The sequence below is a fragment of the Rhamphochromis longiceps genome, linkage group LG20 (assembly GCF_057381845.1).
Source record: "Rhamphochromis longiceps isolate RC_006_pf linkage group LG20, R_longiceps_female_GT1.1, whole genome shotgun sequence".
In the NCBI taxonomy this organism is placed as follows: Eukaryota; Metazoa; Chordata; class Actinopteri; order Cichliformes; family Cichlidae; genus Rhamphochromis; species Rhamphochromis longiceps.
In genome coordinates, this window is record NC_140576.1 from 9517501 (window position 1) to 9531214 (window position 13714).

General features: G+C 38.3%; 1 protein-coding gene across 3 annotated transcripts in view; it reads left to right on the forward strand.

Moving 5' to 3' along the window:
- Positions 1-13714, forward strand: part of nphp4 (nephronophthisis 4) — a 184374-nt gene that overhangs the window by 44557 nt on the left and 126103 nt on the right. For all 3 annotated transcript variants that reach the window (XM_085394895.1, XM_085394896.1, XM_085394897.1), the window contains exon 6: positions 4127-4263. In XM_085394895.1, the coding sequence (XP_085251021.1) occupies positions 4127-4263 (137 nt within the window). The remainder of the gene's footprint in view (positions 1-4126; positions 4264-13714) is intronic.

A 13714-nucleotide genomic window follows, 5' to 3' on the forward strand; every position in this document is an offset into this window, starting at 1 on the left:
TTTGGCTCAGCAGAACTGAAATGCTTTTACACGCTCACTCACATAAGCTCAGCGATTCTCTGCGCGATCAACCTCTCACATGTTTAAGCTGCGGGAGATTTCACTTGTCATGTTTGCATAGTAAGCTAACGATTAATAAGACGATGTCAGAGGAATTGGTGCACAAATTATCATCACTCACAGATCAGTGCTGTCGCTCTCTATACACAGTTCGCACGATTGCAAAGTGAAAGCAAAAAAACAAGCGCAAATTCAAACGCAACTTCAATATGTCACATATTGACAGTGGCTCACCGATGCCAATGACATAATTACCCAGCTACATTTCTGAAAGAATGCAAAAGCATTGACATATATTTTTCCTACAATAGCCCGACGGGCAGGGAAGAGATAGATTTTGGTAGCCCGACTGAAAAAATCGCTAGCTCCGGGACGTCGGGCTAGCGATATTGCAAGCCCTGTATCTGATTGAGGAATCACTCATCTTTGGAAAAGAGAGTTTATTACAGAGAAATGGCTCTTTCCAAAATAAAAGCTATACTATCCGCTTCTTCTGGGCTATATTCTCAGCAGCATAAGGAGAATCATGTGCTAACAGCTGTCTAAATGACTCGGCTAAAGTTAGTAGCATGCTTGTTGTTTTTGTCTTTGCACTAGGATGATGTCGGCGTAAATGTGCAGTCATATTCGTTGTGTTCCCACTAGTGCTTTCAGGTTAATCTCGTTGAAATGACCTTAACGCCACAACACGGCAAATCTCCGTTAACGAGCTACCGCCGATCGCTCCATGCATGGGGCTAGACGGCAAACACGTTAACGAGCTAACTGCGCTAACACACTAGTTCACACCAATGTAATTGAGCATTGCATGGCACATCCAACATACTGTTTTACTTTAGTCCATGACTCGCTTACCTTCAGGGTCATACGTCACATGAAAACCAAAATAATTCCAAACGCCAGATCTGAATGAGGTTCAACTTGCCTGTTGCAAGTAGAGCTTAACTTCTGTCTCGCTAGCTTGCCCTGCTCTCTTCCTTCTGACGATGCTGTCTGTGTTGAGCGCTCAGTGGATCTGCGCTCGACAGTGCAGCCTAGGCGGAGTAGTCGAACACAGATTCACTGAGCGCTCAACACAGACAGCATCGTCAGAAGGAAAATTGATAAAATAAATTACAAATGTTGTATTGTTCGATACATATGGGTACCGAACCGAAAGCACTGTATCGAACGGTTCAATATCGATACGAATATCGTTGCACCCCTAATGTGTATATATATATATATATATATATATATATATATATATGTATATATATATATATATATATATATATATATATATATATATATATATATATACTCATACTCAACAAAAATATAAACGCAACACCTTTGTTACTGCTCCCATTCCCCATGGGATGGACGTAGAGACCTCAAATTCATTCCAGATACACAATATAACCATCCCTCCCAAACAGTGGTCACAAATCAGTCCAAATGTGTGGTAGTGGGCACATCTGCTATATTGAGATAATCCATCCCACCTCACAGGTGTGCCACATCAGGATGCTGATCTGACATCATGAGTAGTGCACAGGTGTACCTCAGACTGCCCACAACAAAAGGCCACCCTGGAATGTGCAGTTTTTTGCGCTATTGGGGGTCTGGGGACCCAGAACCGGTCAGTATCTGGTGTGACCACCATTTGCCTCATGCCTCATGTAATCGGAGCACTAGGTGCGGTGACTCCCAAGCTAGGCGAGTGGCTCCAGCAGATCCCGGGAACAACATCGGAGATCTCTGTCCAGAAGAGCGCAGTCCTGGGAACAGCTAAGATACTGCGCAGGACCCTCAAGCTCCCAGGCCTCTGGTAGAGGACCCGAGCTTGAAGGATAAACCGCCCGCAGGGGCGTGCTGGGTGTTTATATATATATGTATATATACACATATATATATATATATATATATGTGTGTATATATATATATATATATATATATATATATATATATATATATATATATATATATATATGTATATGTGTGTGTGTGTGTATGTGTGTATATCTGTAACTAGCTTAATTATGACCTCTTATTTCAAGTCAGTTACAGACATGCAATACAGGGCTGAAGGAACATTGTGTTGATGTATACCAGGGATAGTGTGTTAGATGCCGCATATATTTCTATGTGATTTGAAAATTCTCAATATCTCAGAAAATGACGGCTATCCATCTTCCACAAGCAGCCAAAATCTGTCTGTTAAGATGTTAGCCAGCTTAGATTCAATTGTCTTAGACCATGTAGGGGGGTGAGATATAGCAGCATGTCTTTGAGCTCTTTTTAATATGTCAAACCAGGACAGAAACCTTTCTGTTGCTGTCCTGGCAGTCACTATTTTCCTGACTGCTGAGCTACTGAAAAATTCCCTTGCTTGGAAGTGTGTTATATTACTTGCTGATAAGTACATATTAACCACTTTCATACTTTTAAGTCCTCAGTTTGTTCTATATGATGTGTTTTAAGTCCTGTTTGTGCAGTTGTGGTCAGACATTTTCATACTCATCATGGACATGAATATCATGATAATTTTGTGCTCTTAAAAAATTTTTTTCCCACGATATAATAATTGTACAGCATGAATGAATTTAATGAAAAACAAAAAAAATGGTTGCATGAGTTTGAATATATTTTGTATTTTCTATAATGCACACAGGGTTAAAATTATACATACAGACTCAAATACTTATATAGACTCCTCTAATATTTGGTTAAGTTTCCTTTAGCATATCGTGCCTTAAACAGACAGTTCAAAGAAATCATTCAAGGCCTCAAATACAAATGTCATTCATGCCCAGGATTAGTGTATGTAAACCTCTGACCATAACTGCAGTGTATAATGTAGATCCTTTAAATGTTACATATTGTTTTTAAATGTAAGAAGAAATAATTCAGTACAGCAATTTTATGGGGTTAAATATCTTGCTCAAGGACAAATTGGCATGCGGACTGAAGGAGCTGATAGAACTTTTGATTAGTGGACAGCTGGCTCGAAATTCTGAGCTGCAGCTGCACAACTGACCAACTGACTCACTCGCTGATTGTCGCTCTTTCCTGTCAGACGCTTTGGTCGGAATCAATTTCGATGAAAGCTGGAATTTTCAGACTGTCTTTTTCAGCTCATCAATCTTGACAGCTGTAATTCTCAGCTGACATCAGGAGACACTGAACCTTCCAAATGTTATGAAATTCTTTTTCCTTGATGGCTGTAAGGTAGCTTATGTGATGCTTCAGAAACTACTGCAAATTAAACTGGACTACAAAGACAATTAGCACATATAGGCCCATATTTCTATCTGTAGTTTGTAGTTGTAGTTTACTTGGTTCTGTTATGGGACCTTCTTCAGTTTCCACATGCACACATGAGAGCCTAAAGGTGCGGATAACACATCAGCAGGCACAGAACAGAGAATGTATCAAGAACAACAGATGTGGATTAGGTGCAATAAAGCATGAATACAGAAGCTAGGGTGGAGGTGGATCGTAAAGCAGCTTGCAGATATCCTGATTTGGATTTTAGAAAGGTGTCAACAGAGTCATCAGCTGATGCGGCACTGAGATTGGCTGATCTGCCAGGATTGCACATAATGTTTTGTCCTTACTTTATGTGAAGAGAATTTTAATAAATCTTTCATAAAACTGAAAAAAATCCAGAATAAGCTTGTTGCACATATCATTCACTTTTATATATTAAACACGGAGTATACACACAGTGATTCTGCTTTTTTAAGCTGTGCATTTTCATTTGAAATCAGTCTTTCATGTTTCTCGAACTTCTCCGATGCCATTTTCTGGGGATGATGGAAAATTAATTTTACAAATGGGTCATGAACAAACTGTACTGAAATGTATTTCAGAACTTGTAGCTTGCATGTATTACACTAGATGGTGTTTTCTCCTCCACAGTAGTCCAAATGGAACAGACATTTTCTGAGCGGAAAACACATTTAACAGAGCAGGGAAGAAATCAATTTAGTCTAGGAAAGCACTCTAAATATGACTGAGGAAAATCGTGTAAATATTGAGGCGTGTGTGTCAGTTGATGTTATGTTCACGCTGTCATCAGGAGATGTTCTGCTGAAGCCTCAGACGCTCAAAACGCTGCCCTTCACCCTGAACAGACTTACCATCTCCCTTCAGCCGTCCCTGGAGAAGTTCGAGAGCCAGCTGCTGCAGCTGATCAATGCTGACTGCCAGAACACAGTAAGGCCAAGCTTTCATAACACACACACAGTCTTGATAGTTTTTGCAGATGACACATCAGGGAAGGTTAGATGACTGTTTTTCATAAAATACACAGATCTGTGTCTCATCTTCTTTAAAGTCCATATTCTCATGCGGAGCTCTGCAGTTGGAAGCATTTAAATTGCTACTGCAGTCAAAAACGATATTCCATTGATAAAAAATATACTGGCAAAGTGTCATTTTGAACTATATACTCATAAAGCATGTCTTTTCCTCATCTTACATCCTATTTCCCTTAAATGTACAGTATATGTGGTGCTTACTTGGGAAAAGCAAATTGCCTTACGGTTCCCTTTTATGAAGATACATGTACGATGCATACGTACAGTCCTGATTTCATTCTTGTGAGGTGGCCATTCACCAATCTCCTCAAATTAAAGATGACCAGGATGGCCTTGACATACCTCTGCCAAGATTATTTTCTCCGGCCTACTTTCCTCTATCTCACTTTCCGTTTCTTTAGTGTGCGAGCCAGAGCCCTTTTACAGCTGCCACTGCAATTTAAGCCACATCACCTCCCAAACTAAATGGAGCTTATCTATCCTCTTTTCTTTTTTTCTTGTCTGTGGAAACCCAGATGGTTAACCGTATTTGACAGGTGCAGCTTTGGACTAGCAATTATATGTACAATGGCTTCGCACAGGCCCTATCTGTTCACTTCAGCCTAAGTGAGATGTGTCTCCAGTAAGGATGGGAATTGATATGACAACACTGTCACTCCATATCCCTCTCTGCCTGCTCTTTGATACTGCTGGGTTTGATCCCCAAACTCAAACACAGGGGACTAAAGGAGAGTAGATTTGATTAAGTGGAGCAAATAGTAGGAGGTGTTGTAAGTGTGTCTGTGATGGAATAACCAAAATTCTTCAAGAAGGCAGATCTTGTCAATCGTAGCCATCTTGAAAACACTATGGGTGTTTATCTTCTTTTTTAAGAATTCGGTTGTGTGTAAAACTGCATGTATAGAACAATGTTAGGTAGTCAGCAGAACTGAAAAACTCAGTGTTGGTAAAATCTGTGAACACAAACAGGACAAGTGTTTGGTCTATTGTATTTCTTGTACTGTTATTGACTTTCTAAATCTTAAAAGCTGACAAATGCCATCAATAGCCAAAATTAAAACTAAAATCAAAACAAAACTAATCTGAAAACTGAAATAAATTAAACTGAATTTTAAACCAAAATAAAAAAAACAAATGAAAATAACAGTACTTATCAATCAAATCTGATTAGAAATGGCCCAAAACATTTGCTGACTTTTTCCAGTGCAGGGACGTTGTACTTTTAATCCACAGTTGCATTATAATGTTAATGTTAAATAATCAGTATCTTATTCATTCCATGTAATAGCCTAACTAAGATCAAAAAAATCTGTTTTCATAAATTACCTGGCCAAGAGGACAGCAGATTATTAGCAAAAGAAATCGCACAAATGCAACTCTCACACAGCACAAATAAATAAACACAGCATCCACATCATATGCAGTAATATGTCATAAAGTAAAAATTCAAGAGCAATCTCACTGAAAAAGGGAACAATATAAACTTTTTGTAAATCATCCCACAGTAATGTGTTACGACAAGTTCAGGTCCCCGTGTAGATTACTCCAGAAACAATGGGACAGCATAATTTAAAAGACATTTTGCACAATTTCTGTTCTGACACTGGGGACCAACATCTGTATAACAGCGTGAAAACAAAGGTCCAAACTCATTGTGGTTTTTACGCATGCGTGTACTGTGACAAGAACAAGCCAACACAAACAAAATTTTTTTTATAAACAACCGGTGGAAAAAGGTTCAGACATACAGACATGGCCACTTAACAGCAGCATAGGAAGAACAGTGAAGCATTTAAATTTCACAACACGTTCTCATCCCATCGTGTAAAATACCGACGATTGTGACAAATCGTTGCTATGTTACGCATTGTTAATGATAATGCTCCTTTAGGTTCTGGTCTGGTGCATTCATAGCAGGACACTGTAATTCAGTAATGACAAAAAATATGGCAAGTGTTTTTCTCATTTTGAGTGAAAACTAGATGCTTATTTTTCATACCATAAAAAGGTGGTTTATAGTTGTTATATACCAGCACAGAGTTGACAGCGAGTATAAATATTGGTCTAATTTTTTACATAGAAGTTGTATTCCTTTTGGATAGAACTGTGTAGAATCTCAATAATGCAAAAGATCCACAGAAGAATAAATATTTTATTTATTCATTTATTTTTTTGGCTGACTTATAGTTGGATGGTGGTTCTTATCTCAGTAGTCTTGTTGTAAACTCGACCAAAGGTATCAAGGTACAAAACCTACTGCCAGCACAACAGTCAGCTTGTGATGATGGAAGATTGAAGAGAATGCTAGTGGAGCTAAGGACCTGTAATTTCACAAGGTTTTACATACGCTTGTATATGCAGGTCATGCAGCCCTAAACCTCCCTTTAGAACATTATTGATTGATCTGTACAATCAAACAGTCAGTTAGGATTTTGTCTCCACTACTTTTGCATTAATGAAACATATTTCAGTAAAAACTGAAAAAAAAAAGACTAACCCAGTTTTTTTTTCTTTTCCAAACAGGCCTATTCCCTTTGGCACTTCAATCATTAAGCATTTACAGGCAGCTCTGTCCTTTTTATGTTTTGTCCCCTTTCTCGTTTCCAAGGATATTTCTTGTATTTCAATCCAGTTTTTGTTGCATGCATACAGTTTGAAATTATTTCTGTATATTTTATTTCCGTACCTAAGTGTAAATATGGGAAAGTAGACTACAACTTTTTCTCTGTGAGCAAAGTGTCATGCTAGCATGACTAATTTTCTCATATTGGCGTTCACACTTTTTTTCCCTCCTTGGTGAGATGTTCTTTGCAGGTCCTCATAACCAGCCTATGTTGCGTAGATGAGTTAAATGTTCCAGACTTTTATAACTTCAGCAATATGACGACATTCTCACGTCTGCAAGAGGTGTTAATACATGCAGAAGTCAGCTTGATTGCAGCTTTTAATTAAAACGTGTCCGCATGTGTGTGTGTGTGACAGAGAGAGAGAGAGAGAGAAAGACAGACAGACAAAGAGAAAGGGTGTGTGTGTGTGATCTGTGTGTGACCTTTAAAGTGTGACTCCAGCTGGATTGTCATCAAGCTGTCTCTGAAGTGATGCTGACACCTCACACACCAACTCGGTTTTACCGTTGTGTCTGTGTGTGTGTGTGTGTGAGAGAGTGAATGTGTGTGACTCCATGCTAGCGTGCTTAAATGATACTGAGGCAGGAATGGAATAGCAAAAATGAAAAGGAATGGGGAAGCAGATGAATGTACAGTACAGCATGAGACAAAATCCTTATACTGGCTGCTTGTCTAACATATCGTCTTCACTTAATCTCCCCATAAGTATTTCTATTTTTAGCTCAATAAACTATCCCAGTGTTGCTTCTTTCTACAGTCCACTTTCCCATATATTATACAGCCTGTGCCCTAGTTGATGTGCTTTTTTATGTGGACTAGTGTAGCTACTTTACTTTTATATAACAGTTTAATGAGCACAAGATTAATTTAAATTGCAGTCTTGGACCTCTTCAAACACACTCTGACCCCCTGTTTAAAAAGAAAAAGGGAGAGAGAAAAAATTAACACTACTCTTCAGAGATGCTTGAATTTGTCTACATTCCCCAAAGCCAAAGGCTTACACCTCCAGTGACCTGTAGCACCCGCTCACCTATATCTTCAATAAAACCTATTGCGCTTGTTGAAAGGGCCTGAGATCCTGTCAGAATGTATGTAACATTTTAGCTTGTGATCAAAAGAGCAGATAGAACAGAAGATGATGAAGAGGAGGAGAAGAGCAGGGGAGGACCAATGCCGCGCCGCAAGCAGAACAAAACGCCTTAGGCTGATTTAATGAACGGAGAAAGACTGTGGCAACAAAGCTCGGGGAAGTTTTCATTTGTCCTAAAAGAAGAAAATTCACTCAAAGTAGGACTGCCCCTGTGGACGCGGTAGTATTTAAAAGAAGAAAAAAAGAAGCATTTTTTGTTTGAACATTTCTGAACAAAAGCAGCGTTCTTGCACATTGTTCTCCAAGGAAACCCAGTTTGACTGCAGGCCACTTACCCATGTAACTGATGCAGCGCAAAAGAACAGGGTTTAATGCAGTTGGCGAGCATAAAATATTCATGGGATCCAGGTCTTCGTAGTGATTGACGATCCAATCATTAGAGGAGATAGACTGCAACTGATTATAGACACTGTAAGTCAGACAAGACAAGAAATGCCCAGCTGTTGAATCAGGAAACAGATAAACTTTAAACATCATCAAGAAATTATTATTTAATTGATTTTCAACTGATTCTTTTCTCTCTGTCATGAATTATTTTAAAATCCCTCTGAGTGTCTTTGAACACTGTTTCAGATGACATGCAATACCATACAATACAATAAAGCTCTCCTGAAAAACAAAAATTCTGCAAAAACACTGATTTCACTCTTTCACCTGCATTTAAAAGGTCTCTAAACATGCAAGGAAAATCATTATAAATATATATGTATTTTTTACAAAACAATGTATTGCATTTAAATTTTTTAAGTATTAGTTTTATAGAATTTGAATAGCCAGTATGGAAATGTAAAATAAACTGAGTCCAGATAGAGAAATTAAAGTGTTACATTCTGTGGTCATTTATTGATTACATGCTGCCAAGCCTCCAGTGAGGACTGTAAATGGGACTATGTAAATTCCAGAAAATCCATTTTAGTGAGCACAGATGTCACTTAAGGATAGTTGACCAGTGTGAGTCAGATATGTGTCAAAACCGCTGACTGTGACACTGTAAGATAAACTATTCAGAAATTGGAACACGAGAATCAAATGTCATTTATCGATGATATTCCACTAAGCCTGCTTTATGCACTGTCGCTGCAGAGCTGTTGTTGCAGGAAGAGTTGCTACTGCTGATTATCATTTCAATAGGGATTATCATTTCACTCACCTCATGCTGGCTGTTTCCTGACTGTAATGCTGAAGAAACATTTTTTATTTTTATTAAAACGGCGATTATGTAAAATTACGTTTTTTTGTTTTGTTTTGTTTTTTAGCAACCTTATAATTTTTTAATTCTAGAAATCGCCTTACATTTTAGGAAGTATAGAAGTAACCTGATGGTTCAGATCCATTTTGATACAGCTGCCTAAATATCATTTAGCCCTTGTGTCTCATTATTGCTCATCACCTTAAGCCTCAGTTACACAGGCCTACAGACTGGCTGGTGACCCCCTGGTGGCTAGGCAAAAATTTATATTCTCTGACTGGCTGGTGAGTGGTTGCTGGATGTGACTGGTAGCAAAGAGAACAAACACATCCTTACTACAGATATGGTTGTCTGTATTGTGTGTATAGAAGATGCCAACTTGTCTGCAAACGCTCACTGACTATCTCCTGAGCTGTACTGAAACCAGACAAAGTCCGACACAAACCAGGAATGTGTATATATATGTATGTATAAATGTCAAAGTGCAACTTGTCTTACCCATTAAAGCAACATTTTCCAAAAGGCACAACTTTTACTTTAACCTCCAAAGACCTGCTGTCCACATATGGGGACATCACATTTTGGGCTGTCAACAATACTAAGTTTTACTGTTTCAAATGAGCCATATTGCTCAAAGGGACACAATCGGCACTGAATGAACAATGGGCTGGGAGGTCCATTGTTCCTTCAGTGTGCCGATTTCAGTCATTATGCAAATGTACTGTTTTATAGGATATAAGAAACCTGCAGTCAGCTGACACTGAAGAAGTCACTTGGATGAGTGACAAAACGTTTCTCCCACTGAAAACGCTACGTCCAGATGAACAGAATCAACCTTTGGAGATTTACTTGCCTGGATGATTGAGAATGCATCAAGACATATGAGGGTTTTCGTTGCAGCACCACATACCTCTACCTGAGTCTTTGTTTTTTTGTTTTTTTTTTATCTAGCAAGAGCCAGCAACCGTCTGCAACAACTCGCAACCTGATTGCGGAATACACATTTTTCCCTAGTGATGGATGGTTACCATGGAGTCACTGACTGGTCTCTAAGGCTGTGTGACTGGGGCTTAGGAATTAATGAGAGTAATGGGCAGCAGTCTCAGCAATTACTCAAATGTTTAGGGAATATTCGTTTTTACCGAGCAGTTGCCATGTGACCCACCAGTCTTTTTAGGCCTGTGTGACTGGGATCTAAGTGGTGTTAAAAGGGCCTTATATGAGCTGTAAATCACAGACAAATAACACACAGACATTTCATAACCAAAACAAATTTCCTTTTTGTGTTTGTTACCAAATCAACTAAAAATGCCAAAACTCACAATGTATTAATTCTTCTGTGTTGCATGAGCAGCCAAATCCTCGTTTTTAATTTTGTAAAATGAAGCTCTGTGGTGCGACACTACTTAAGCACATATATTGAACACACAGTTACACAGATGATCCTTTGGTACTGTTAATACTGAGGTTAAAATTGTCCCTAACAAATTTCAAAGAAAATTCTGAATTGTGACTCATTAAAAAACAAAAAAACAGTTGTCTACAATATAAATAATTAGGCTTGGATCTGAGTACTACAGAGAGATTAGGGTTAAAAAAATAACATGAAATGGACTTTTTCTTCCTGGTGTGTGTTGTCAGTGAGAAACAACCTTATCCTTTAAAGTTATGATATGATATCACATATTTTTGTGCTGTTGGTGCTCATAGTTGGACTCAGCATTAAGGGGTTCCTTCCAAGTCGGACCAACTGTGAGACAACATAATGTGATCATGATGGTGTAGAACTCCATGTGCTGTGGTTGAAAGTGTTACGCTACGCTTAGGGACAAATGGAATGAAATGGGGAGGGGAACGGAAAGGGAGCAGTATGAGTGTGTGTTTGACTCAATATTTTTGGTTGGTGAATTATGGAAGTGTTTCAGCGGTCGGGCAACAGTGATTTATCGGTGGAAGCTCTGTGCCAGTTAAAATTTGTTAAGGAGTAGGGGAGTGGGAGGATGAGAGCAGCATGCTAATGATGCTGCTACTGTTTCTTGCCACAAATGACTCACCCTCAATATGGGGGAGCTAACATCCACTGCGTGGGTAGGAGCACATACTCACTCGCTCACTCACTCACTCGCTCGCTCACTCACTCGCTCACTCACTCACTCACTCACTCACTCACTCACTGTCTTGATATGGGTGAAAATGAACACAGGTCATGGATGCATTTGATTTAAAGGTGTGTGAAGCTTGATCTGCCTATATTACATGACTCTTTCAAAAAACAAAACAAAGGTTTCTATTGTAGGTGTGTGCCCTGATTGCACAGATCAAACAGGTTAAAACATGAAAAAAAAAGGTAAATTACCAGCTCGCATCTTCTCCCTGGCTATGTGAGAAGTGTATGATCATAAAAGCTCAGAAGTGTTTCCCTTTGTTTGCCGGTTTTCAAAGGTAAGAGAAATATGCTGGAGTTGTATAACTGACTTGGTAATTGGCTTATACAAAACTCTTGTGGGACATAATTTCAACTGCTTTTTTTCTCTCACACTCTCTTGCCATTTCTCTTTCACACACTCACACACGCCCCTTGAGATGACAGTTGCCATCTGTAGAGTTATTATTACCTGTTACAACAGCCTACACATTGATTTCACAAAGTACTGACATGAAAACTTACTGATTAATAGCTGACAGCTTTTAATGGTGCCTTGCAGAAAAAAAAACCTCAGAAGCATCAGGGGAAAAAATCTGCAAAAGCTATAAAGGTGGTTTTGCTTTTAATTATTTTGTCCTGAAACCAGTAAAGAACCATTTTTCTGTATTCATGAGGAATATATACATAGATGGAGGAAAATATTAAATAACAAACAATCGCAATATTCTTGGCCAATCTGAAACCTGCTAATTACAGTATTTGTCACGTAATATATTTTTCTTAAACTTTTCTTTAATGGAAATTTAAAGTTGTAGTAATAATGAAACATAGACCATTAATTACCTTTTATATTTTATCTAAATTGGTACCAAGTTACATTTCAATAAAAAGTGCTCCTAGTTTCTGGACAGAGCTGTTATATACAAATAAAAATCAGTTAATTGCATTATACTTTACTTGATTGAAAATATTCCAAGTCTCCTTTTTGCCAGAACCCAACACGCATTTCTTATATTTGTGGTCGTCTGTCCTCAGTTAAAAAACAAAACAACACACATCTTTTCTGAAGCATGTAATCGTAGAGTAACCATTACAGAAACATTAATGCCTACAGTTAATAAGTTTTGTTCTTTTGTTGTGTTTTGCTGTTTTTGCTACCTTAAGGCACTGTAAACCTACACAGTTTTTAATGTTTCTTCATTTTCTGTGTTAAGCTGATTGAGTTTCGTGTAATGAAATCTGTTTTATAAATACAATTGTCATTATTATAAAACTATTAAAAAAATTATAATACTATAGTCTGAAAGGCAAATGATGGTCATTCCTGCACTTTTGACAGGTTTTTAAATTCTTCCATTTTATCAAAGTTCTGGGAGTTATCCTTTTGTACAGGCATGATGCAAACGTTTCATTGCAGTACTGAGATGGGTCAAGTATGAATGCGTTAGGAGTTAGATGTAAAGTATAATTTTTCAATGTGCAGAGTACATTTATTGAAAAGCTATTTGTTAACCCAAACTACAATATTGTCCCTTTGCCTAAACCTTAAAAACAAGATAAAGTAACTAAAACAAAGCCCCAAATGGAATAAGAACCAAACTGGCTTCTGGCAAACATAAGGGGTGTTCACATAGGAAGTGAGTACGCATGCAACAATTGCTGATGGCTGGCCGGTGGTGGACTTTCCAGGCTCTGGTTGCCTATATAGCCCTCTAATGTGTTCACCATTCGGTCATGTCAATGAATGGTATCCTTCGGTCAGACTAGTAGTCACTTTGATTGGTCGCAACATTTTGAAAAGTTTAATTTCGCATCGCCAGCTGTTACTTCACTTGTAGTTCTCTGAAGTCACCAAATGTTATTGACTTTCTGAACGCCACATGTTTGAGTGGCTTCTTGTATGTATACACCTCTATTCCACCAGAAATCATTCCAACACCCAAATAATTTCTCTGAATTTGTTGTGCGAAGTGGATTAGTTCACCGCCTCCTAGCAGTAACCTTGTGCATATCATTGTGATGCTGATAGCATCTGAGCTAAAAGTCAGTATTTCACATTTTGGGATGAGAATGCGTTGGCTGGTCCCCCCAAATAATCATTCAGTTTAGGTTTTGCCTATTTGCTACACTTTCAGTTGAGTAAACTGAGTAATTAATCCTCCCCATACTTTAAGTTCCCATTTGTTTGTTTTTTTCACTAACACACAAACAAGCAGCTGCATTTCCTTCAGATAG